At 41.8% G+C, this 27,180-nt stretch overlaps 4 protein-coding genes across 5 annotated transcripts in view; 1 reads left to right on the top strand and 3 right to left on the bottom strand.

Annotated features, from left to right (window-relative positions):
* Positions 1 to 27,180, top strand: part of MED16 (mediator complex subunit 16) — a 78,160-nt gene that overhangs the window by 8,229 nt on the left and 42,751 nt on the right. Inside the window, exon 7 of one of the 2 annotated variants that reach the window (XM_065225010.1) lies at positions 20,960 to 21,268. The exons of the other annotated variant lie outside the window; for it this stretch is intronic. Within the exon in view, the coding sequence (XP_065081082.1) occupies positions 20,960 to 20,993 (34 nt within the window). The 3' untranslated portion in view covers positions 20,994 to 21,268. Of the gene's footprint in view, positions 1 to 20,959; positions 21,269 to 27,180 lie in introns of those variants that run through there. 2 annotated transcript variants of the gene reach the window in all.
* On the bottom strand, positions 10,697 to 11,873 carry LOC135703666 (1,5-anhydro-D-fructose reductase-like). The gene is made up of 2 exons (XM_065224946.1): positions 11,154 to 11,873; positions 10,697 to 11,085 (listed from the first exon to the last, which is right to left on the bottom strand). Exons 1-2 carry the CDS (start codon positions 11,871 to 11,873, stop codon positions 10,906 to 10,908), a joined length of 900 nt encoding a protein of 299 aa, XP_065081018.1. The 3' UTR covers positions 10,697 to 10,905.
* LOC135703676 (uncharacterized) lies at positions 12,204 to 13,556 on the bottom strand. Its single transcript, XM_065224955.1, has one exon. It carries the CDS (start codon positions 13,518 to 13,520, stop codon positions 12,204 to 12,206), a length of 1,317 nt encoding a protein of 438 aa, XP_065081027.1. The 5' UTR covers positions 13,521 to 13,556.
* alphaCOP (coatomer subunit alpha) lies at positions 21,053 to 25,314 on the bottom strand. The gene is made up of 3 exons (XM_065224998.1): positions 25,040 to 25,314; positions 23,013 to 24,975; positions 21,053 to 22,954 (listed from the first exon to the last, which is right to left on the bottom strand). The coding sequence occupies exons 1-3, from the start codon at positions 25,117 to 25,119 to the stop codon at positions 21,314 to 21,316; spliced, it is 3,684 nt and encodes a 1,227-aa protein (XP_065081070.1). The 5' UTR covers positions 25,120 to 25,314; the 3' UTR covers positions 21,053 to 21,313.

Here is a 27,180-nt window from a genome sequence, read left to right as displayed (position 1 = left end):
GAGGGAAAGGATTGTTATTTCAACAACCGTTGTTACTAGAGACAAAGTATACCTCTGAACCACATTGGATCATGTAATCCGTAATAAGCTGCTCGGGGTCCGAGATGCAGGAAACTCCTCAATCTTAGAACTCTTTCAGGTGCATAGATTTCGAATTCAGCCAACATCCCGGGAGAGTCGATTTCGCTTATCAGCACTTTAGCTGCAAAAACTGTCTGTTTAATCTTCCGCCTACGGTCAAGAGTTCCAATACCCAGGAGTTGGCAACGATCTTCGTAGGGTGGAAGGTTCGTTGGATCATTCAAAGGAAGGTGGCAAAGAGCGTAACGAACGAATTTCCTCTGAACAGCCTCGATCCTCGCTATCCAAACAATTTCATACGGACACCATACTACTACACCAAATTCCAAGATCGTTCCAAGATTCCAGGTAGGCTGAGCACATCCATCGTCCCACTTGTATAGTTTTTGGATTTGCTCATAAATTATTTTACAAATAATGCTCATGTTCATAGATTGTCATGCAAGTGTATCCGCGGCATAAGAATAACAAAAACAGTACACGGTCGGTTTTGAAACCACTGTAGACAGTAGACTGATGCAAACTGATGATTCTAAATCGGGTCCTGATTAGTCTTCCAAAGTTTGAACTCGTTTATCCTAGACATGGGAATTACTATGGGAAAAGCAACATTTTTGTTCATTGCCTTCTACCCTTCTTCTATATTACTTTTAGAGAAAGTTCTATTGTATGTGTGCCAGTTTTTCACCCTGGGACATACATCAAATTAGAAATAAATTTTCATGGTTTTATCCGCGTAGATATGTGGTAAAATATAATATGTTCTAACCTTGACGTCCCATCATTCGTCTCATCGTTGAGTCGCATTGCTGAACCTGGCTATTGGGAACGAAAAGGCTTGCCAATCCACATCAAAAATCGACTACATCGGAACATCTTTTATTTCAAATCGAGGGAAGACATTCCGTGAAGCTCTACCACAAACCGGACTAGTTTATGTTGGTCTTCTTCAAGCGGACCGTCTACAATTTGGACTTCTTTATCAACATATCTAAAGCTGCCTTTGGCTAAACTTGGTGAGTTCGTTCCTTTTTATTCATTTTTATCTTTTCAATCCAGTATCGCTGGTAGATAAAATTTTCGTGTTGCGTTACAGAAGTATAGGATTTTTCACCGGGCCCTGAACAGGAGTTTTCAGTAAGTAAAGGAACGCATGTTCGACCTTGTTATTTTGTGTGCCTTGTTAGTAGTGGCAAAACTCGGGCAGTAACCGCTCCAGTTAGGTATTTTTTATATTGTGTATTTCATATCTAAAATAACGTCACGTGAAAGTGGACCAAAGTGCTTTTTAGTTTTCGGATTTGAAAGATCATCGCTTGCTGTGGCTTGCTTACTGCGCAGAAAAATACGGTCCCAGGAATATTAATATTCAAGAGATTTATGGTCAAACTTCCCGTCGTCGTTGGTGCCAGGTTTGAATTGTTACAACTACTCGAATAGCGGTATGATGTGATATGAAGGGCTCGGTGGCCTTACAGCGACCGTTTTTGCTTACTGAGCAGAACATCGTGAGTCTAATCTCAAACCCATCCACATTCAAGATTTGCCTATCGTTTTATTTGTTAATATGACTACATGATAAAAACACAGGGCTGGTAGCAGGTCACTTTTTAGTGACTTGGTCACTATTTTGAAGCCAGTCACTAAAAAGTAACTTTTTACACCAAAAAGTCCCTGAAGTCACTATTTCCCTAAAAATAGTCACTAAAGTTACTTTTTCACTATTAAAATAGAGTGAAATTTAAAAATATCAACAAAATGTTGAAATTGAGTACTTGGCACTAAGAAAGTCTACAGTAGTTTTAACAAAATATACATATCTGTTAAAAAATTGAAAATTTTAACTAGGGCGACCAGTGAACCGCAAAACTTTAGAGCACCAGGAAAACTATTGGGAAATGCCTTCAATTTCGAATAAAAATTGGGGAAAACATACCTCCTTCCCAGAAAATAAATTGTAAACCCTGAAAACTTTACAAATGTATTTATCTGTTATAGATTTTCAAAAGTCTTTCAAGGATGATTATGAACTTTAAAAAATCCCAAATAAATTTTAAGAGAATTTTAAAAGATTCTAGGGATGACACCAAGATATATCAGAGAAGAATACGAAAGTACAGACTACGAAAGCACATAACATAAGTGGAACTGCATGCAAAACAACTTTCTAAAAGTTGACCCCTTTTTTGTGTTGCCTCAGTGGTATAACTGGTATAGTTGGCCATCGATCTGTCAAAACAAAATTGTCGTGATGTCAACACTGTGCGTTCATAAGGACCAATGTCGAAAACGTAAACAATGGCTTCTTTCGTATATTTCTTGAAGTTCAAAATCATTCCATGTAAGCCACCAATTCCATCGGATAGGGTAGTCTCCCTCTACACAGTTTACGTTTAGTTGACTTGAGTGGCTTGTAATGCTCGGGAAATTCGCAGAAAAAGTTTACGTTTGCGACATTAGCTCTTATGAAAGAAAATCAGATATATGCTTGCATGCTCAGTAAGCATTGACGTTGACGACGACCCGACAACTCTTTACTCTTTGGTAAAATCCCATAAGCATCTGAAAATATGTGCATGAAATCTAGCGGACTTTGTCTTATCTCTTCACTCCACCATAGAACCAGCGAGCCACTATCTCTTCACACAAAGCTTGATAGTATCTTATGCGATTTGCATAGGAGTGACAAGGTAAGGAAATGTCCACCAGGTTTCTCGCACAGACTGATGATTGCGGATGGGATTTTACCATAAGAGTAAAGAGGTATAGGGTGAAGGCGAATTGTAAATTGTCAGGGTAATGGACGATGTCAATCATACAAGGTCTGGCTAAACTGACTTATTGGTATTACACAGTTGAATGTGGATTTGGTGTTCGTATTTCACCTAAGATTTTATCTTTTTACACGAAACAGCTGTTACCTGTGATGTCACGTCTGCTGTACGCAGTATGGAATGTTGTGCTGACGTAACGTCGTAATTCGCTTGCGCAGCATTGTTTACAACATGTCTGCTTCTAACACCAGCAAGCTGCCTGCTGTTACAGACCTTGTATGATTAAAATCGGATAATGCGGCCTTTCTTTTTCCGACCAGCTTTACAGGGGGCTTATCAAAGGTTTTTTTTAACTAGCATTTTCAAGCCGGTAAGAAGCCAATCAAGAGCGTTATTAACCAGTAATATTGCATATTTACAGATGCAATATTTCTAAGTCTCTTTGACCTGATTGAATTTCATTCGATTCATTGCGTAAATTGCGATAGTTGAATGTAATTAATCATTTTGTTCGACCATCTTCCACAGAGATGGCGCTGTTCCACTGGTAGAAAGTGATAAAAATCCCCATATAGAAATTGAGAGGAGTGGGAATAATTCGCTTTCGGTGCATATTCAGGTCAAAAAAAGTGAACGACAACCTAAAGAAATTAATCAGGGACTTTGTAGTTATTATTATTATTTAGCTTTATTTAGGAGGCTTTCAGCCTTAGGCTGGTTCGCCTCCAAGGACTTTGTAGTTCAATTTTTTCCCGGAAATTATTGTTAAACAAGCTACAATTAAATAAAAATGATTTTTCCCCATACAGTTTTATTTGATTTACTACCAGCTCCCAGAGAGCCAAAAAAATTCAAATTTAGGAGAGAAAATTTCACATATTACAAAATAGAGTACCTGACACTACAAAACATGTCTGGTACCTCTATATATACATTTGCTTTAACATTTGAAGTCCCTCCTTTTTACATATTCTGCGCACAAAATACTTTATGCCTCGCCCCATACATAAAATTCGGCGGGAAATTCTGTGAGGGGTGAGCTATTTTGTGAATGTGTAAAAAAGGAAGGACTTCGAATAATAATCTAAACGCATATATAGAGGTACCAGACATGTTTTGCACTGCAGTGTCCTCTGTGAACAAGTAACGTAAAACATATTGTGTGTAGTTTCTGATAGATGTCACCGAAAACAACAGCAGTGACATCTGATGGAACATGAATGCAGAAGCTTGACAAGATAATAAATTGAATGCAAACAATTCGAAGATTTTATGTTTGCGTTTATTAGGTGTAATTGTATATTTTATATGAATAAAATTGTTCATTGTGCTATTAGTAAGTCAACTTATTAGTGTCATGAAATATTCTGTTGACATTTATAAAAAGTTAAAAAACTTCTAAGAAATCTAGAAACATAACTAGGGTATGTGTACCAGTTTTAGGCCCTAGTGGTCGTCGAACAGACCTTATCTTAAATTTCACATTTTAACATTCTTTCTTAATTTGTTTCGATACAAGGTAAGAACATATGTTTTGGCAGAAATCTACGCAAATAAAACCATTAAAATTTATTTCAAATATGGCCCTAGGGCCAAAAACTGGACCACTAGTGCCAATACTAGTACACTTATCCTATGTAAAATAGATTCAAACGATAACTTTCGTTTGTAAATAGTGCTTATTGTTGCTAGAAAATATAGCCGTTCCTTTTTTTAAATCTTTATTTGATAGATTTTTAGCTGAAGGCTAGTTCATCTCTGATAGCCGTTCCTGTTAACTTTGAGATAACTAACTGGGAGCCCCAGGTTGGGACCTTAGCCATAGTGATCGAAAAAAAGTTTGCTAGGAACGCCCCTCCTTTGCCTTTTCGATCAATATTTCCACTTTTTAGTGCATTGGATTAGATCTTTCGGTCAAAACATTTTCAATAGGCCGCAGCTGAGAAGCATATGGAGGATTGAATCCTTGAGTATTACAGGTATCGATAAGCACTCGATTTGATTTATCGTTCTGCTTTCGAAATTCTTGCGAATGGAACGATGGTAAGCTCAAAACACTGCATAATTTCCGCATAAACCGGGACACTTGTTGCAAAATGATGCTGCTTCTCTTTGGAGTTCAAAATGTATGCAGATATCCTAATTTGCGGGGTCGCATTTTTCCTCCTACGAATCCAAAATGAAATCAAAGGTTGATGCAATTGGCTCCAAACATTTAAAAAAAGTTTAACGAAAAAAAATTGTTTTTCTTCTAAGTATACAAAAAGATTTAAGATTAGAAGAAGAATTGGCGTGGAGTTTCCCCACTTTTTTGCCATAACTACAGAAAAACAATACGTATGGTTTACAATAACATTTCAGGATTAATCGTTGGGTGGCACGTCATTGCATACAAAATCGGCAAAAAATTTCATACTTTTTTGATTGCAAACGTTAATATATTTGTTTGCTGTGTGACGCGAGGTGAGGAGCTAGCTATTTAGTTATAAATAAAGGACGTAAATAGGGGAATTTACGTATTCTCGGCAGCCTAAGCAGCAACCTTCTTTCTATAGCCTTTTTCTCTTAGAAACGCACACATATGCAGTATTGGTTTGTTTACAATCTTTTGCTGCCAGCTGCTCAAACAATTTCAGTCGATAGAATTGTCAAAAACTGTTTTGAAACGCTTTTACAAAGCTCCAATCTTCTCTAGTGAGAGGGAGTATTGTCGGCAACCAGTTTTTCTTCGGCAACCGTTCCATTTGAACTGCATGTAAATCTGCTGTTCTATTATCGGCAACTCGAAATCAGCTACAATTTGTAGTGCGTGTGTTTCATTTCAAGAAAACCCTGCTAAATTGCTTTTTCTCAGTCGTAAAAATATAGTCAAATTGAAGCTGAAAGCATAAAGAATCGTTTGCATGCATTTAGCGAAGTGTTTTCGTAAGAAAATCCAGTGAAAATAGTGTTTCAATTTGGGTTGCCGAAAATAGTCTGGCATGCCGAAGCCGTCATTTCCCCTAGTTAAGGAAAAACCAAGACATAAGTTCAAAAGTAAACCACGCAATAATTATTTTAATAGAAATGACTACCCCCTTGATTTCATTTCGCATTTTACAGCTGGTATAATCAATTTGACAGATCGATGTCTTTCTATACCACTTGAAATCACTGAAATGGGATCGATTTTTGATTATCGACTTCCACATATGTTATGTGACGAAAGTCTAATGTGAAATTTAGTGCTCTGAGAACCGATTTCTTCATCTCCGCTTAACTCTTAAGTCAGATTTTCCTATATAGTTAAACTTGGCTTAACACATACGAGCGTCGCTTTGGATTATTATTTAAATTATTAGAGACGCAAAATTCAGCTCCAAAACAATTTTGGAAATAATTAAATTGAGGGTGGATTTTAACGAGAGTTCTGAGAAGAATTCTATGATGATTGAATGAGGATTCCGATAAGAATTTAAATATGAATTCAAAATTATTTCTGTATTTTGCTTAAGGGAGCTTTGATGAAAATTTCTTTAAAAGTCCGTGAATTCCAAAAATGGTCTGTACGGATAATTCTAAATGAATTCTGGGGTGATTTCTGAAGATACTTCCAATACTCTCTTAGCTACGATTATCTAAAATTATCGGTATTTTTACCGATAAAAATCGTTACTTTTTACTTTAAATAGGCTATTTTTTAATATAATTTAGGTAATTTTTAACGTTAATTATTGGTAATCCATGATTACCGATAATTTAGGTATGTGCACTTTCTTCGATTATCAGTAATTTTTACCGATATCTAGGTAATCTTTACCGACTTTAACGTATGTGCATCTTAGCGTGTAGAATTCTAAAGAGTTCGAAATAAATTCCGAGAAAAATTCCAATGGAATCGAATTTTTAAGGGTTCAATCTCAAAGGAATTCCGAGAAGAGTTTCAAAGTTATTCTGTGATGGATTTTTGTTTTGAGAATTCTGAGGAAATACTATGGGAATTCTAAGGAGAATGAATGCCGAGGAGAATTCCAAGGTTATTCTAAGCAGAAATTTATTAAATTTCTGAGTTTAAGTGCTAATTCTAAGGAGCAGCGAGCAAGGACAATTTTGAGGAATGGACGAAACGGGTAGTTGTTTGCGTCAGATGGCGACGCAGGGGGAAACACTCCTCACCATCCCTCATTACCGGATGAGCTTGGTAAAGGAGATGCTCTACTCGATTCGTACCTTCCTCAAAATTTTCCTTTGTTCGCTTTCTACTTTCAATATACAAATTTCACACTGCCTTACTAAAACGGAACTATCAACTCTTTACTTTCATCTCCTCATCATCAAATGTCCACTTTAATTCTGATATTTCATGTTAAGCAATTCCAACTACGAAATAATCTTTTTCCAAGAATTTTGTTGATTGTTTTGCAATGAATTTCAAGAATGCAATATTATTTTTGTAAAAGCTTATTTGCCTCTAAGTTTAAGAGAAGGAAAATTATTCTAAAAAAGTTCTTGAGATCATTCTGAAGAAATTCTGTGAAAAGTTCTTAGCGAATTATCAAAGTTATTTACCTAGATATATCAAAATTTTAAACATTTCGAACGTAAAATCAAGTTCAAGCTCATACAAAAAATAGGAATTACTATTTACTAGGCATCAGGTATAACGTAAGCAAAAGTAAATTATTCAAATCACTTCAAAAGCACTTGACATGAGATTCCGTTGTGAGATTCGAATAAATTAGAGGAATTTATGAAATTTGAATTTAAGTTCCAAGACATAAAAAGTTTATTTCAATATCAGACCGTATTTTAATTTCTAAGTTTATATGGTAACTTATTAATTATTTAGAAGTCACTATTTGGTCACTATTTCCTTAATTTTAGTCACTAAAGTCACTACTATTATATCGCATCATCACTACCAGCCCTGAAAACAGCAACTCGATGATTAAAAGGAGCTCGTTTGCCTAGTGGTAACGTTTTTGCTTACTGAGTAGAAAAATGTTAGTTTCAATCCCAAGCTCGTTCGCGTTATATGATCGTTCATACATCAATTCAGCTTATCGTTAATAAAAACGAACCCTGCTGCAAACCCAACCCTTTTACCCAACATCTCAGTGATTCCTCGTGGAAGTGCAGAGATGTTCTCGGCTTCCATCAAAGCGAGTGTCACGTCAAGATATTGCTACCCATTCCTGTCTTGACCTGTGTGCGGGCGCGGCCGGCGCTGGTATTACCTAGCTTGAGACCACCAGTTTTTACACATTGAGGATGATTGCTAGTCCCAAGCATCGTCTATTGGTTCTCTGTGTAATTACAGCTGATATGGCAATAACAGAGTAACAACCGTGGGCGGTCAATCAGGCTCATGCTAATGCTCCAATGGGGGTGCATTGAGACAAGCAAGTTGAACAAACTCATGTTTGGTCGAGGTAGATTTGGAAGCTATGTTTTGACAGAAAACCCGAGTAAATGTGGGAAAGTTCAACCAACCATGATACCAACCTAGTATTAATGCAGCATTTGATACAGTCCAACAAACTGCAAACAACGTTCGACTGAAACAGATATATAGTGATCAGCAGTTGATAGGTAACAGTTGATGATTCAGGAACAGGGAAACAATATGAGAGAGAAAGTTCTGCTATCTGTAATAACCTCATCAATGCAGGATCTGAAGCACTTACAACTATTTCAAGAACACTACGATAATGAAATAGGATCGTCTTTTATCAACGAACTAGAACTAGAAGAGAATGTTGCTGGATTTGATGATGAAGAAGGTGATGACTTAAATGAAGCCATAGAAAGGGAACCCCGAGTTCGTGAACTTCCATGTAAATATAGAGATTATATTATGCAGGGTGGATGTACCAGATATGGCTATACGTTCCTATTATGGCGTGTTGCGAATTATGACCTATGGAATTCCCATAGGCCAAAACTGGAACACAACATAATATGAACGTATAGCCATGACTAGTGCTTCAACCTTAGTTGTTGAGAGCTACACACTTAGAAATACCTAATTTTACACGTGACGGAATCCATCTTTGGCATAAAGAATGAGACGTTAACAAACATGTCATGTAAAATTAAGTGCTCCGAGACTGAATAGTTCAATACTCGACGAAAAGTACGTTTGATTGAGCTGAATTTCGCGTCTATTATGACTCAATTTTATGTTAAAATTGACGCTCGTATATGTCAGTCTCATAGCACCTAAATTTACATCTACATTGTGCGTGACGAATTTTTGCAGTAAATGGCATATTTGAGAAAAAATACACCAGTTAGTTATTCTAGCAATGAATTTTGTGCGATTTATTTTCTTTCGCAACATATGGAAGTTGTAAGTAAATTTATTCAAAAATATTGCCTTCCCTTTCGACGACTGTAGTTAGACGCTTCCGGAAACTGCAGTATGCACGTTTTAAAATGTTTCGATCCATAGATGTCATCACCAGTCTTGTAAGCGGTCACGGTAGTCGACACATTTTCTGTGATAATTGACTGCCTTTACCTCCGACACTTGCAAAGCAAGCTATCATAGTACAGTACCAAACTAAAATGTCGTATGACAGGCTCTGTCATACGACACTGTCGCTGAAGACCGTCACGAATGTATGTATTTTAGTTTTTCTCATAATAGGAGCTGCTGATGATGTGCTTGTGTGATAGCTATTTTGATAATTTTCTTTTAGTTCGAATGTTATTCTATCGCTCGTGATGTGTGAGAGAGACGACGGTAGAGCATGAGTGTTCGAATACAAACAGACTGTCGCGCACGACAACGAAGCGAGTGTAGTAAAAAACGTCAACTGTTTCAACCCCTGGTCATCACTGCCTTGATTTTAGCTTTTAGCGACTTAAGTGTGGTGTGAGGGGTTCTATTGGTATCCCGTTGGACGACGCCCTATACAAAATAATCCAACGGATTGATATCGGGACTGCTTGGGGGCCAAATTTCTTCCTCCCAAATTTACGAAATATTTTCCGTAAGCCATTTCTGTGCTTTATTAGCAGTATGAGCAGGTGCTCCGTCTTATCACTTTTCCAAGCCTTTTTAATATTATACACTGTTCTTTCAGACACATTTACCGACCGAATTATTTCTTTCATGCATACTCCGGCGCGCAACAAAGCGACAACGGCTGACAGATAGCTCTCTTGTTTCGACATCTTTACGTTTACTCAACATTGTTTGTTTAAATCTTGCACCTAACAGTATAAGCTATCCAGTGCTGCCAAATATATCTAAATCATGATGCACAAGCATGAGAAATTACTATTTGAAATTTACTGCAAAAATTCGTCACGCACCCTGTAAGTGTGTATTGTAGATTTCTTCACTAAAATTAATCTTTTAAATTTGTTTAATAAGAAAAAACTACAGGCTTTGCTAAATATGAATCTGTGTGGTCAATTCTACGGGTTTATCCAAAAATCCACATATTTTTTGATTTACTACAGATCTACTACGGACCGACTACGGGTTTTCCAGATTTTTTAAAGTACCATAGTGCCCGCTCATCACTTAAAAAAAATAACTTTTTGAATGGCTTTTTTAGAAAATATTCCATTTACTGCCCTGTGCGGACAACGCCGATGAAATTACAGTCCCATTAGAATAGAAAAACAAGCAAAGGTGGTATTGGTATGCCGCACAGTTTAACTAAACTAAACAATAACCTATCTACGGATCGTATTCCATGGAAAGTTAACAACACTGTTATGAATATACGATGGGCAGAATAATCGTAGTGACTGAAGTTTTTTTCTCTTTACTCTCAACCCGAATGTGGTACACAAATTTAAAGTGGCTGATCATCGGCCCTTACCTTGTGTTTTCGTTGTGTGGATAAATTGAAATGAAAGAACACTGATTGTTTGGCCGTCCTGCCATGGTAGAGGCATATGAACTACTGTTTTTATTGTTGTTGAGTATAGCACAGAATCAGTATACAGCGAGTTACACATATAATTTACGTTGCACAATCGGTGGGTTTTTATATTTTAAGTAAATGTAGTACAAGTTTTGAATATTTGGACTGAAGAAGATTATCATGATTCAATACGGATAATATTTGGATGTTTTCAACCAATCCAAATGCATTGATCGCCTCTGTTTTACCAGCGATTCCAGTACTTCAAGATGGCATTTTTCGAGTCTAAAGTTGAGAACATCTAAATTTTCCTTCATTCGATCCGCATTTGAAGACTTTGGAATTGGAATGGTGCCTCTTTCAATCTGCAATAGAATTAGGAAAATGTATGTTTAATTTTAAAACTTCATAAAAATCCAATTCGATTGCATACCAAATATCTGAGGGAAATTTGCGCCGGAGACTTTCCGTACTTCACGGTCATCTCTTTCAAACCAGGTGAATCCAAAAAGTTGTGCTCCTTTCCCGGTTTCGGTTTACCCAGTGGGCTATAAGCCATAACCAGTACTTCCTCTTGTTCGCAAATCTTCCGCAATTCCGCTTGATGGAATCCAACCGAATATTCTACCTGATTGACCACAGGTCTGATGTTCCCCACTGCAATGATTTCCTTCAACTGTTTCCCGTTGAAATTAGAAACTCCAATCGATCGCACTAATCCCTTCCGTTGGCACTCTTCGAGCGCCTTCCAGGTTTCCACCGGTGTCACTTCGTCATCAATCTCCGAACGGTCGTTTCCATCACCCAAATCCTTTATCGCCACCGGTGTATGCATCAGGTACAGATCTATATAATCTAACTCCAGACGTTCCAAGGAGAGCAGACATCCCTGTTCGACCCGCGCTGGCCGATGGTACGCCGGGCCAAGTTTGGAAACCACAAAAAGATCTTCCCGTTTCACTTTGCCCTCGGAAATTTGTTCGCGAAATGCTTGGCCAAGAACTTGTTCGTTGCCATAAACGAATGCGGTATCGAACAGGCGATATCCGATGTCGATGGCCGCCTTAATCGTTGCAACTCCTTCTCTTCCGCTGATTTTGTACGTTCCGAACCCGATCGGAGGAATGTACATTCCACAATTTAGCGTCAACATGGTTTTAATTATTAAGATTTTTATAAGAACGCAAGTCTAATGACGTGGTATATAATGAACTATACTACTATAACATAACCTCACTTTTGAATCAAAACAAATCTTATTTGCTAATTGGGAAAATATTTATTAATAGATAATGAACATCATATAAGAATCTTTTCACAGATGACTCTCGTTAGGAATTTTCCTGGCTCCTCAATTGAGATTTAGTAAATGTTTGATAATTAAACAGACTTAAGAATATAATTGCACACTTTTATCGTCATCGTTATTACATACAATTGTTTTAATTTTTAAATGATTCGACTGTGACAAATCTTACAAAACTCAAAACTCATCCTTCATCTCGACGAACAACTTCTTTACCTCCTTAACCGACAGTTGCTCCTGCACCGGTTGATACTTATCCATCTGATCGCAATCTCTCACGGCACCGAACCGTGCCATGTCGGCTTCCAGCAGGACGTACACATGCTTGGCAGCCGCCACCAGTCGATGATCGAATGCATTCATCTCGATTTGCGTCCGAACGTAGTCCTTGGCCATATGCAGATCGCTGTAGATGTACGCACAGTTGAAGTAGAAATCGAAGCTCAAGTTGCCCTTCGTTACCGATCGTTGGAGATTCTGCGGACCATAGACTTGCAGTAGCACGTTAACGGCTTCCGAGAACACGGCATAGCTATCGTCCAAAGAGTTCATCATCACCAGATAGAATGCGTAATCTTCCAATGTCTCCGCGTAGATGACACTGGATGGACCGTAGTTGTGCCATGCTCGACTAACGGCTTGCGTGATCATGAGCTTTGCTTGCCGTGGCTGCTTTTGCGAAACACATGTCTTAGCCAGATGACAGAGGACTTCGATGATCAAGCGATTTGAAGATGCTCCCTCAACTAGCAACTCCAACGCCATTAGTGCAAATTCGTGACTGAAGGTGAAATTGTAGTTTTCGTAGCGACAGATCGAAATGGCCAAATACAAACTCGCTAGGAACGATTTCGGTATCTCGTTGTTCTTGGCGATGAGCGTCTGTATGGACGCACTAGTGTCGTATGCTGAAGGATGCCACACATAGGTTTGTGAGATTAGCTGCGGTCTCATAGCGTTGAGCTGTTGCAATGGCCGCTGATTAGCTTGCTGTCTAGCCACGTTCAGTACCTTGACGGCCTCATTATGCCAGCCAGTTTCCGACAGGAACGTGCCAAGTCTCAAACTTCCTTCGTACCCCAACAGGTGTGAATCGTTCCGAATGGATTCCTTTCGGAACTTGTAGCAATAGTTGGCGACCATATCGCTCACCAGTGTCCTATCGAAAACTTCCAACCATTGAAAGCATTTCACCAGTTTCGCTTTATTGTCGCTCCGGCTCCGAAGGATCCTGTCTATCATCCATGGGTTGATCAACAGCTGCCGTTGCAGTTTCATTAATTTCGGGTAGTCACACATCTCTTCCAGGGCGTCGATGATAAACTGAGTCGGTTGGTGTTGCATTTCCTCGGCTAAATCTTCGGTTTCCTCCCGTGTAACACTAAGATGCAGAACGTATGCTTTCAAGGCCATTTCGACGAGACTGCGGAGGGTGGTGAGTGGCTTTTTCCTTGTCCGTTTCAGCGTTTCCATATTCACTGGCCAATAGTACATGGCGCGATTCGTTGGGACTTTTCTCACTGCGAAAGTGTGACGAAACTGATATGGCAAATTGACGGCCGAACGGTTAATGTACCCCGCCAGGTATCATGTTAAAAGGATTTACGATCTAGGTTTATTTGTACCTAGAATCTGGAAAGGATTTACGTTCGATACCTGTACCTAGAATCTGGAAAGGATTTAGGTCCGGTACCATTTGCATTCAATGGGATGAATGTGGTTTTGGTGCCAACGGAATTCTCTTTGATTCTTATAGGAACTCATAACGACATAAAGTGTTGATAGGATATTTCGATTAATTTCCAATATTAGCTGTTTTATTACATTGTTTTTTTTTCAATGTATTTGATTTTTGATAATGTTCAAATCATCTCAAATGTCTTTAGTAAACAACTTTTAAATAATTTATTCCGTTGCTATATTCCGTGCTGATCTCGTGATGTCTTTACCGTACCTGTAACTTCTTTCTGTTTCTTTTTCTGTTCGGGACATAAAACAAAAGTAAAGTGCATGTCGTATTACTCCATAAAAACCCTAGTCTTAACCACTTCAAACTAGGGAACAACGAATAGAAGATTAGGAATCACATACATGAAGACTAACCCATTTTTTCTTTGTTTCAAGATCATCCTCGGCCCAGGCAACCCGAGGACTTATCACTATTAACAAGGCATAAAAAAGTAACTAAGCACTAAGATGTGTTCCTTTGATTACTGAAAAATCCTGTTCCCCGTAGTTTGAAGTAGTCAGGGCAGGACTAGGAACCGGTGGTAGATCTTAAATCCCGTAAGGTGATCTACCCACGTTACGTCTTTCTTCTTACTTGGGGGTTTCACTTTTGGAATCCCTACCCCTAAAACCCACTCTGTCACTCCTGGTCTCCTTGAATCCCAGTTTAGACGGTTAAATTCGGCGTTCAACTCACTTGAACTACGAAACGAACGAGCAGAAAACTGGTCGATGTCGAACTTTTGCAGTTCGCTTTCAAGCCACTTGAACTCCAGATCGGGTGAGTTGAATCAACTCATTTGAACCGTGTACCTTTGAGCCTTTATGATGCCGCATCACTCCATAAAGATAAACCATGGTGATGGGAATTTCCGTTGATGCATATGTGGTATCACGAAGAAATACTCAAAGGGAGAGATTTTTTTTTATATCTTTATTAAGGAGACTTTCAGCCCTGGGCTGGTTCCGATGTGCGGTAAAAGAGGTGAGGAGAAAGGAAACTAGTGGACTCTTTCATTCTGACGGTGTTCTTATGCAACAGCAGACGTGACGTCACGTCTGTTGCTGCGTAAGAAGACGCGAGAACGAAAGAGTCCACTAGTTTCCTTTCTCCTCACCTCTTATACCGCACATTGGGCTGGTTCGTCTCCGAAAGGGAGAGATCAAAGGAGAAAAAAAAATACAATTCGGCAGCAGAGTTTTGTATGTAAATTATCTTGCAACCCTGCTAGCATTTCACATGACTTTTCTTTACGATTCGATGTACGTGTAAAATAATAATTGAGTGCATCTCAATAGTTTGCACATTTCTTGGTGCCATTAATTATCCAACAAAGATCAATTAATCAATAGAATATTATTTTTGATTCTAAAAACAAGTTGAATTTGAGATGCACACGAAAAATAAATTGATGATTGAATTTCTATTTGATTACACTATTCTCAAATATGATCTAGTAAGAATAAGAAATCCTCCGAAAAAATCTAATGGGAATGTTATATTGACCCAGATTTTGACAGTTCACTTGGCTCAAAACATTCTCTCCGCTCATTTCAAGGATTTATGGTATCACGTAGACACTAAATGTATGTATGTATGTAAGGTAGCCACCATCCCTTCAAAGATCTTGTCTTGTATGCAGCTTCACTTAATAGCTAGATCAATTTGAGCTACCGTTCTGAATTCACAATATCGCTGTATGAAGGGCCAAAAACGTAAGGGCGGACCCGTAAGCAGAGACACTTACGTGAAATCCACGAGAATTTAAGAATCTCCTTCCAACGATACGATCCAACAAATCGAATAACGCAATTCGCGTTACTTATTAAGCTTCCTAACGGATGATTTGCTTGCGCGTCAATCTCACTGAAACTGTTGGGATAGAATTCACACCACCACAATCGAATCGGTAGGATAAAGAAAATGATAGTGTTTATTCCCTCCTAGACTCCGGTTGTCATACCACTCCATCGTTCAATTCCAGCTCAAATGATACCCTGACGCTCCCGCCTCCCAAACCCAGTATTTATATACTGTGGTGGCCTTTAAATTAGCACAATAGGCCGATTTTCATACAAACTAGTTAACTTTGGCATGTTGCAACTATGTTTTGTATCCACCGAGCTTTACCACTCCAAGCGAAACGAGTGCCGGCAAATCATCAGGGATGCCAAGAAAAGTAGCTGGGAGGAATTTTTGGAGGGAAACAACTCCAACCAAACGGCGTCCGAGTTGTGGAGCCGGGTCAACGCCCTCAACGGAAAAAGAAAGGCCAGGGGGATGGCCCACGGCCTCCCAAGTGACCTCACACGAGACCCGCTAACCATCGCCAACGGATTGGCTGACTCTCTGCCTCTGACCGCTATGACAGGATCTTCATACAAAAAATCACGCATCCACACAGAGCCTTGGCAACATTGTTATTCCGGAGGATTCTGTACCTACGCCCATCAACGCGTCCTTTCGATTCGATGAACTAACCCTTGCACTAACCCTTGCAAAGGGAAATCCGCCGGCCCGGATGATATAGGATACCCCATGCTGCAACATCTCCCGTCCAGCACCAAAGTCGAACTGCTAGACCTAATAAATAAAATCTGGATAGAGAACACCCTGCCAAAGGAATGGTCCCACAGTCTGGTAGTCCCCATCCCAAAGCATGGGCAAGTGGCCTCTACTCCGGAAAACTTCCGTCCGATCTCTCTTACTTGCTGCATTAGTAAAGTCATGAAACGGATGGTCAATCGCCGTCTAATTCGCTTTCTCGAGGACAACGACCATCTCTTCCACCGACAGCATGCGTTCAGATCCGGTCACGGCACCTTTGCGGCAGAAGCTTTCAGGTGATGATCGGGAACCACCGCTCCTCAACCCGGGCAGAAGAAACTGGAGTCCCACAGGGATCCGTCATAGCGGTCACCATGTTCTTGGTCGCCATGAATGGAGCCTTTGGGGTCCTACCAAAAGGAATATACATATTTGTACATGCAGACGACATCGTCCTGCTGGCTATCGGACGCACCCTCAAGGCTTTGCGAAGGAAATTACAAGCTGCTGTATCAGCCACCACAAGATGGGCCTGTAGGGTCGGCTTTTAATTATCCGCAGAAAAGAGCGTGGTTTCCCACCTATGCCACTCCCGTCATCGCCCGTTACCAACAGCCATTGTTGCGAACAATATTCCAATACCCAACAAGAAGACCATCCAGGTTCTTGGTGTACGCTTGGACCGGGAGCTGAGGTTCGACGTACATTCCAATGAGATCAAAGCCAACTGCCGCACGCGGCTAAACCTCCTCCGGAAACTTTCCAAACCACACCGGAGCAATAACAAAGAGATTCTACTAAAAGTGGCCAAAGCCACCGTAAACAGTAGATTATTCTACGGGATCGAACTGTTCTGTCTTTCCACGGGATCGAACTGTTCTGTCTTTCCAACGACTCTCTTACCACACGACTAGCCCCAACGTATAACCAGGCAATCAGAATCGTCGCAGGACTTCTGCCTTCAACACCGGCTGAACCGGCATGCGCCGAACTCGGTGTACTACCGTTTCAATACCAAGTCGCCGAAACGCTGAGCTGCAGAACGACCAGCTACCTGGAAAAGACCACCGGAAACCACGAGGTCTTTCTCTTCAGGGAGGGGAACACAGCTTTCGGAAACTTGGTCCATCAGGAACTCCTACCAGTGTCCAGGGTACACTGGAACGGAGCCAAAGGATGGACAGAACCAACCATACGCGTTGACCTTTCAATTGCCAAGCGCTTCAAGGCAGGTAACAACTTCCGTGCCATGCAGGCCCACGTAGCGGAGCTGCTGAGAACTAAAAACGTAAATTTTCAACACCGTTACACGGACGGCTCTAAGGCCGTGGGGAAGGTCGGATTCGGAGTAGCGGATGTATCCAATAGTTACTTCTTTCGACTACCCGATCAGTGCTCCGTCTTCTCGGTGGAGGCTGCGGCCATCCACTTCGCCACCCCGACACCCGCCAATAAACCCATATGTGTCCTAACAGACTCCGCCAGCGTTTTATACGCCTTAAATTCAGCAACATCCAGACACCCCTGGATACAAGGGATCCAAAAGCCCGCGCCGCCGAACACCTCATTTGTTTGGGTACCCGGCCATTGCGGTATCCGGGGCAACTGTGAAGCAAATCATCTTGCTGCCACAGGTCGCTCCGGCCGGATGGCCACCACAGTTGTACCCAGTCCGGACGTAAAAAAAATGGGTGAAAGCATCCCTCCGAGACGCCTGGGCCCGGGAGTGGTTCGTAAAAAGGGGACCGTTCCTGAGAAAAATAAAGGGCGACACCTCCAAATGCAATGACATTACGAGCCAATGGGAACAACAAGTCTTATCCCGGCTTCGATGCGGACACACACCCGAGCGAGCCACAACATGGGTAGCGCTACCTCTTTTCGAAACTTTTGCGACTCCTGCAACACGATTATGACAGTCGAACACCTGATTGTTAACTGTCCCTGCTTCCATAACAAACGGCTCCCCTATGGAATACCGACCAGCATACGTAACGCCCTCGTTAGCGACCCATCCACGGAAGCAGCCCTAATAGTTTTCCTAACAGATGCTGGATTATTCTATAAATTATAATCAATATATACAAAATGACGACGCCTTGAACATGGACACCACTGGAATAAGCCTGGATATCACATGACGGTTACCTGACTGCCTTCGACAACGACCACCGCCATTCACACCATGATCTGCCAACCACGCTAAGAACCAAAACAGGAACTATAATGAACTCTGTTAAAAAAAATACTCTGTACTAAGGGGACTCCCTTCTGGAGCCCCAACAACCTCTAGGAGAACCCCAAACTCTCAACTATGTAATTAGGAAAGCCCCCTTCTGGGGCTCCTGGAGATGAACCATCCTGCGGCTGAAAATCTTCTAAATAAAGATACAAAAAAAGCTTTGTTTGTTATGATCAATTGAGCTGAAATTTTGACACAGAATTACACATATGCTGAATTTTACGTGTACGTAATAGGGGAAATGTTTTCTTCGGCAATACCTTAACCTATTATCGTCAGGGGGGTAAAAAAAGTCCTAGAGCACTCAAATTTGGCCAATAGATGCTCTGAAACACCATGTATCCACATGCCAAAATTGAGCTCTCAAGGACGTTGTTTACCCCCCTGACGATAATAGGTTAAGGTATTGCCGAAGCCAACATTTCCCCTATCAAATTATTGGAAGCGCTTGCCGGTAATTGATGGGCTTGTTGAAAATGGTCAACTAATTAACACATTTATTATTCGAAATTTCCGAAGTGTTATAGTTTTAAAATGTTCAACCATCTTGCCAATAAACGACGGCGTGCTTAAGAAAGTTATTTACGATATGGTTTAAAATTTCAGAAACAACAGACCTCGGAAATTTGGAATTATAAATGTGCTATTAGTTGGCCATTTTCAACCAGCCTGCCAATTTCCGACAAGCGCTTCCAATAATTTGATATTACGTACACGCAAAATTCAGCATATTTGTAATTCTGTGTCAAAATTTCAGCTCAATTGATCATAACAAAACATAGTTGCAACATGCCAAAGTTGGCTAGTTTGTATGAAAATCGGAATATTGTGCTAATTTAAAGGCCACCACTATATATATGTATATAAAGGGTGTCCACGATGAAATTGCCACACACAAAATTGATTCGCAAAATTCGAGTTTTCATCCGATTGCCATCAAATTATCAGGGATTGAGAAATAACTATTAAACTTCATTTTACCATTTTACTCGTATTTTATTTACAGTCCATACGCAAATGCCCGCACCTTGGCCTTAACCCCGGCCATAAGATTCTGCACAACCTGTGAATCAACCGTTTTTTGCATGTAAACCCATACTTTCTTCAGTTCCTCGACTGTCTTTACTACCTTATGTCGTTTAAGAAGGTGCTGTTTCATAATCGCCCAGTACTTCTCGATGGGGCGGAGCTCCGGAGTGTTGGGAGGGTTGAACATTTTCGGCACGAAATTGACCTTATTGTCCGCATACCACTTCAGCACGTCCTTGGAGTAGAGGCACTCTTTTATGTACACCTGTCCGTTCATCGTGTCCTGGGTCACGAAAGGTGCACTCCGCTTCCCGCACGTGCAGATGGCTTGCCAAACCAGGAATTTCTTCGCAAATTTGGACATCTTCTGAGTGCGGACATGCTCCGGAACGCTGAACTTATCCTTGGCCGTGAAAAACAGGTTGCCGGGGATCTGTTTGAAGTCCGCCTTCACATATGTTTCGTCGTCCATGATGCAGCATTCAACTTTCGTCAGCATGTTGAGGTACAACTTCCTGGCACGGGTTTTGGCGGACTTGTTCTGCTTCTCGTCGCGATTAGGGGTCTTTTGTACCTTGAACGTTCGAAGCCCAGCCTTAGTTTTGGCCTTCTGGACAAAACTTCGGCTTAGGTGCAGCTTCTTAGCCACATCCCTATCGGAGGCGTTCAGATTTCGGTTGAAGGCCCCAACTACGCGGTTGTGATTTTTGGTGTTGTACGGAATACTTTTTCCTTCACTTCTGGGCTTCCGATCGGTGGTCAACCGTTCCTCGAACCGCTTAATCACTCGCGACACCGTGGAATTCGCGATTCCCAACGTTTTAGCGATGCGAGAGATCCTTGTTCTCGTGATGAATGCGCAAGATTTTATCACGCACGAGCTGTTCTTTCGACTCCATTTCCGCGAGTTTTGATCACAGGACTTTAAAACTTGCAGGATGTAAATAATGCACTATGAACTAAATCCACCCAAATTTTCATTAAATTCTACCCAACGGTTAAAAAGTTAGAGCAATTTCATAGTGTGGCAATTTCATCGTGGACACCCTTTATATATAGTTTACTCGATATCTATCAATGCAAGCAATACTTTGATAAATGTTTATGTTTTGAAAGGAAACGCAACTGGTTAAACCACAAGAATACAACGGAGTAAATTAGCAATGAATCTTACTGATTTCTGAAATCCTTAAAGTATGTAAAAAAAACTAAGTTTTTTTTTCGACGACCCTCTCCTCTTCAAAGAGACGAGCCACCAGCTAAGGGCTAAAAGTCTCTCTATCTATACTAAGGCAAAAGAACAAGAAGAACTTACTGAATTCCTTGCAGAATAATGCAGACTCGATGAAAGCTTCAACCATTTTTCTTCTTTGCCTTTCCTTCCAGATGCAACGGCTTCTGGCGGCTCGAAGTCGCCTAGATCAACTCAGGACAAGCATCACGGTGATATTCCACTACATGACGAAAAGGAACAGGACATTTGGCTTACGTGTGGCAACACCTACAAACTAGTATAGCAATGTTTATTATTGATTTGACCTTTACAGACAGCATCAATCTTGAGACGTTTCACAATACAATCACGTAAATGTAGATTTTTAATGGAATATTATGTGTTAGTGTTTATAGCTTGTAGGGTATTGTAATAACTATTCAATAAAACGTTTATCGTATTTGATATAGAAAACACTAAAATGCCCCTTCTTTTCAATTCAGTACCGCGGAAAGAGCAAACAGTCCCTATTTGAACTGCGAGGCGCTGATCCTCAGTCCAATCACGTCTTTACCTATTTCGGCTACTCGGCAAACGACGCACGTCACTCCCTTATAGGGTGGCAGATAGGAGGCGGAACATAGTGAGCATTTCTCCTCTGGCTTGCCCCGGTAGATGGGCTTGTACGTCACGGCACACAGGGTGAACGGATTGTGTTCGTCGTACTGCAGTGCATGCTCGTCGCTTTCGTTCATTTCGCAAGCTTGAAGGATTTTTCGTGCTTGCTGGGCGACTTCTGGTCGTGGGCCGAGCTCTAGCAGGCGACGCGCAAAGGATGCAGCAGTTTTGTAGTTTTTCAGTTTGAAGAATAGATTGAGCGCCGTTCGGAGGGTGAGAATCTGATGGACCGGTTGAAGGTTGACGTGCGTGAAGTAAGCGGCCAGTTCGCAAATTCGTTTTTGCTCGTCGAGGGTGTTCTTCGGGAGGCCTTTGCGGATGGTTTCCATCTGCAGACCGACGACATATTCGCGACAGATGGTTAAGAGTTGCTGAGCTTCGGCGATTTCCTGGCGCGATTCTACCACCAGAAGAGGGATGCAGAGGATGATGTGTTGGAGTTTTTCAACTGCTTCGGTGAATTTGCCCGTTGTGGTTAGTTGGTAGCAGGATTGTAGGCTTTGGACTAGGTCGTTCAATTTGAATGCTAGGGTAGGATGACAGTTTTTGATGTTCAGTTCCTTCCAGTTACGATTCGGATGCGCTGCTAGCGGACCCACGTTCGGAAGGCAAGTGTAGGAGGTTTTGGAACCGAGATGAGATTCCAGGAAGAGGTCCTTGTAGGGGGCAAAGTTGACAACTCCAATTTGGTCATGCAACAGGCGGAATGCAGTTTCGAAGGACCCGGCGCGGACATGATCCGCTGCCAGTTGAGAGTTGATAGTCCAGAAGTGGGACGGTGGTAGTCCCTTCGGTGGAACGGCGTAGAACCCTTTATCTCCAGCTGCACTAGCGGAAATCTTGGACATAAGTTCTTCCGGAAGTTCAAGATCTTCATCGCCAACATCCCAACCGGCACCTTCTCCTCCTTCGACCTTGATATCATCGTCGTCCTTCGCGTCTTCGAACTTGTCGTCGTCCCTCAAGTCATCATCCACGCCCCAACCATCCTCGTCCGCTGCCTCTGCGACGGTTTCCGTGGCAGCCAGCGCTTGATGAACGGTGGCAGCTCCACGGGACATCATCGTTCCCTCGAAAAAACCCTTCGATACGGTTAGCAGAGGCCAATTGCTCTCGGCCTGCTGGATCGGAACCGGTGGCCGCAGGAATTGGGCATTTGGATTTACCTCCGGCAGGTCCTTTTCGGCTGCGGTGATTGTTTCAGCCAATTGATTAGCATCCTCTTCCAGACCATGAGTCTTGGCGGTCAGATAAGCCAGCGACGTCTGATTGCAGTTCTTGAGGATCGACACGCGCTCCTTAACGTCCCCTAGCAACAGAGCTCCCTGGTACTGAGCCGAAACGTCCTTGCGAATTTCGGCGATTTTGTTCATTTTCTTCAACTTCTCTAGGTTGCCGGTAATCAGATAAAGGAAGGATAGTTTGTCGAAATTTTTGGTGCGTTGGTAGCACATTTCTACGACCTGGTGGTTACCCTGCATAAGAGCGGTCTAAAAGAACAATCATACGTTGAATTTCAATCATATCAAAAGTACTAAATGAACTTACCTGGGCCAGTCGCTCCCAGCATTGCTTATCATCCAAAGCCTTGGCAGCTTCCAGTGCAACTTCGATGTTACCGCACTCCAGCGCCAAACCGAAACGAGTCTTCTCGTCTTTGACAAAATGCAGAGCCACTTCCGGGTAGCCCTTCTGCTGCAGATAAGCGATGATACTTTGTCCGACCAGCCGAGCATTCCGAACCATGTGCAGCACTTCCTCGTACTTGCGGTTGATCAGAGCCAGCTTGAACTTGTACTCGGTGGTATCGATGTTCAGAACGCGAGTGCGACACTCACGATCCAAGCAGAACACCTGGCTGTTCTTAACCCGAGTTATGTAGATCGGGAGGTCCAGTGTACGGATGATTCCATGATCTCCGTTGATGATAGCGTATTTGATGTGGTTCGAGGTGGTGTAGATGAATACTCCGGACTCGTCCCAGGCACCGCTCTTGATGCGGGCGCTTTCATGAATCGAACACAAGAGATCCAACCGACGGTTGCATATGTTCAGGGTGTGCTTGGCCAGCAGGGCGACGTGGCTCATATCGGCCGACCAGACAACGTACTTGCACTTTGCAATCTTAACCTGGGCCAGGGTGCGCAACTGCTGAACGTCGAACAGGGTCACATGCTCCGGTTCACGCAGAAGGAGCATTCCCGTTCCAGCGTAGAAGATTTCGTCGCAAACGGGTGTTTGGATCTTCTTGGTGACCTCGTTCTTGAAGTTTTTGATCACCAGTTGATTGGAGCGGTCCAGAACGGCGAAACGATTACGAGCGACCCAAACGGCGGTCATACCCGAAGAGCGTTTACTATCGGTTTCATTGTTCTGTGAATTGCTATCCTTCTGGGGGATACTATACAGATCATAGGTGCTGTTCTCCAGGTTGGAAGTTCTGGTACAAAGAAGAACCGCATTCAGAGCTGGGTTGTATGACATGCTGTAGACCGGGGTCTTTCCCCCGCCGCGGATGGTCATTACTACCGAATCGGTTGTAGTGTTGAAGTCCAGCTCTCGCAGGAATCGATCCTTCACGTAGTACAAGCAGTTTCCGTAGACTGCGTAAGCTGGACGCTCACGTTCCAGCTTGAATACGATCATGCCCGAGTCATGCCCGGCTGCAAACAGATTCAAATTCGGATGAGCAGCCAAGATCCAGAAGCGTTCATGTTCCCTTCTGAAGGTATGGATACACTGCCGCTTGGTCATATCCCAAACTCGAATACTCTTGTCCTCGCTATTGGATACAATAAGCTCAGCCCTCGGATGGAAGAGCACGCAGGACACATTGTTGTAATGGCCTCGGCAAGTATCGACTTCCCAAGCCTTGTATTCATTCATTCTCCATAGCTTAATCTGCCGATCGTCCGCTCCGGACACAATGAGTGGCAACGTCGGATGGAAATGGGCCCAATTAACCCCACGATCGTGTCCCTCCAGAACATGCTTTACAACGGCATCGGCTTGCCCAAACAGATCCGTTGCAGTCGGATTCTTCAAATGGTCATCCAATCCGGACGGGCCTGGCGCTACATTTTTCTTCCTTAATCCGGAAATGTCCCAGATTCGCACGGTCTGATCCAACGAAGCCGAAACGATGATGTCATCCGACGGATGGAACTGAGCACACATCACGTAATGATTGTGTCCGGTAAGGACACAAATACATGATCGCGACTGCCAGTTCCAAATCCGGATCGTTTGATCATCCGACGCACTCAGAATCCATGGATACTCATGGTGGAACACCGTCGTCCGGACGTAGTCCAGATGGCCTAGCAGCGAGAAGATGCACCGCCGCTGCTTGTAGTTCCACATTTTAATCTTAAAGTCGTCACCTCCAGAAACAAACAGCGGCTGCTGGCTGTGGAAGGCAATTCCACGAACCGGTCCGTCATGTTCGTCAAACTTCTCGATCAGCGTACTGATACGGTAATCCCACAGCTGGATCACACCGCTGTGCAAACTGTTCCACAAACAAATATTAGAAAAAAAAAATCACGTAATTTAATTTATCATAAACTGCTTACCTGGCCAAGATCCACGGCCGCTTCGGGTGGAACGAGAGGCCCTTCACCCGGGCGGATTTCGTTTCAAAGTTAGTTAGCATTCCTGCGGCGACGATGTCAAGCTTTTCTTATCACAATCGATTCACCACTTGCTAGTGCACACTTGTGACTTAAATTTGCTCTTAAAATTGCACAAATTCGATGGTTATTGCAGTAATTGTCGGTCATTTACCGCAGGGAAAATGGATGAAATTTTCCAATTTTTTCCTCCTTGTTGTGTGTTGACACGTAGAACGAAATCTGTCACTTCGCGTCGTCCAAAAGAAAAACAAGTAATCTAGATCAGTCGCTAGCCCACTGGGCGGTAGGTAATTTGCAGAATCCAAAAATTTCTCCTAAACGCGTTTTTGAAATTTCAAGCTGAACAATGCATTAAGGCCCAAACGCAATGTGGACGGAAGCGGAACGGAAACGGAAAGTTTGACAGTTGTCACAAATGACATCAAGATGGCTAACCGAAGTCGATTTGGTTCCAACAAGTTTTCAATCCGACAAGTTGGCTTACTCAGATCGGGCCTTTCCACTGCCGTTGCCGTTCCGCTTCCGCTGTCATTGCGCTTGGGCCTTTAGGTCCTATGTATTACGCATTTCTCACCATACTGGACAAATAAGCGCGTTTCACTTATTAAAAAGAATGATAAAAGTGCACGTTTATGTCAAATCATTTTGTTGTCTTCGGTGCACTTATTCCTTATGGAGCAAGAAATAAGTGCTCCCAAGACAACAAAACGATTTGACGTAAACGTGCACTTTTATCAAACTTTTTGCATTTTTGGAGCGGTCCAGTTTTAGTTGCAACCAACAATAACATTGTCAGATTTTCTTCGTCAAATTGGGCTGTTTAGGGGTATTGAGGTTAATACATCTAGATAGAGCTGGAATTAGGGCGTAACAGCTTTAGTAAACAATGACTTCTCTCGAGGATTTCTCGAAAGTCATGACTTTCCTTGGAAAATCGACATCACCATCGAGTAGGGGAAGACTTCCCCTACTCGATGGTTATGTTGGTTTGTGTAGGCGTGCTTTGAATGCCTAGAAATCAATGAGAGAAGTCATTGTTTACAAAGGCTGTTTCGCCCTAATTCCAGCTCTATCTAGACATATTTGTCATCTGCATTACAAATGGAACCGAAATACAAAATTTCATCACTTTTGGTACACTGGAATTATTTTAAATAAGTACGATTACCTTAGCAAAAATCATCATCTCATTTCCAGGTATTTTCAGCACATATATCGATAAAAGAAGCTATCATCTAGCATCTAATACGACAAACACAACTCTAGATAAACACATTTCAAAAGGTCCTATCTGCATTGATCGATTCTTTTCATCGACTTTCTCTTTCGTCAATAACTCAGCTGCAAAATCTTTCCCTGTTGTATTTGACGTTTTGGACGCTAGATATGAACCTCCTTTATCAAACTATGTGGTAGAATTAGCGCGAAATCTGTTTGCATAGCAGTGGCTATGAAAAGAGAAAGTCGATGAAAAGAATCGATCAAAGCAGATAGGACCATTTAAAATGTTCATCGAGAACTAGAAACGGTTATGTGCTCATGTTATTAACAAAAGAGTAAGTCGACGTAGAGAATCGATCAATGTTACTTAGGACCTAATGCAATGTTCAGCTTGACTTCCTCTACCCGACGGTTATGATGAAATTTCTGAACATAGCACAAAACTGTCATCTACCGCCGTGTTCGCGGAAATTTTTTATACTAGCCACGAACACGCGTACAAATTTTATGAGTTGGTCCGTGTCTAATCTATTCTGGAAAAAAATATTATTATCTAGATAGAACATTTCTATGGTTTTGACAGATGGGATCGCTGTACATTTGAATCGGCCGTTATGGATTCTCGATCAAGAATTAAATTATAAGTTTCATGACGGTTTGTCGGTGATCGTAGTTGGTAGTACCGACACCTGTGGCGTGCATAGTCAATTCCCTTGCGTTTAACGTTTAAACACTAGCACCATCTGTTCAGCGTACTACCTATTACAGTATACTCAACAGATGGTGAAAGTGTTTTAGCAACGATGTTTTATTTTGAAAAAATATTCAATGAGTCATCTCTGTTTGTCTGTGTTTAGTCT

Source organism: Ochlerotatus camptorhynchus, unplaced genomic scaffold (genome assembly GCF_037179485.1).
Source record: "Ochlerotatus camptorhynchus isolate MF236.1 unplaced genomic scaffold, CSIRO-AGI_Acam_v1.1 ptg000220l, whole genome shotgun sequence".
Taxonomy (NCBI): Eukaryota; Metazoa; Arthropoda; class Insecta; order Diptera; family Culicidae; genus Ochlerotatus; species Ochlerotatus camptorhynchus.
Note: the sequence above shows the minus strand (reverse complement) of the source record. Positions and strands in the feature narration are given on the sequence as shown.

What these genes read in the sequence shown, in the direction of transcription:
- LOC135703666 (XM_065224946.1), bottom strand. Translation starts at nt 11,873, where the DNA reads ATGTTGACGCTAAATTGTGGAATGTACATTCCTCCGATCGGGTTCGGA. An exon ending in AAATTTCCCTCAGATATTTG is followed by an intron (nt 11,086 to 11,153) that starts GTATGCAATCGA and finishes ATTCTATTGCAG; the next exon opens with ATTGAAAGAGGCACCATTCC.
- LOC135703676 (XM_065224955.1), bottom strand. Translation starts at nt 13,520, where the DNA reads ATGTACTATTGGCCAGTGAATATGGAAACGCTGAAACGGACAAGGAAA.
- alphaCOP (XM_065224998.1), bottom strand. Translation starts at nt 25,119, where the DNA reads ATGCTAACTAACTTTGAAACGAAATCCGCCCGGGTGAAGGGCCTCTCG. An exon ending in CGGCCGTGGATCTTGGCCAG is followed by an intron (nt 24,976 to 25,039) that starts GTAAGCAGTTTA and finishes TTTGTGGAACAG; the next exon opens with TTTGCACAGCGGTGTGATCC. An exon ending in GCTGGGAGCGACTGGCCCAG is followed by an intron (nt 22,955 to 23,012) that starts GTAAGTTCATTT and finishes TTGTTCTTTTAG; the next exon opens with ACCGCTCTTATGCAGGGTAA.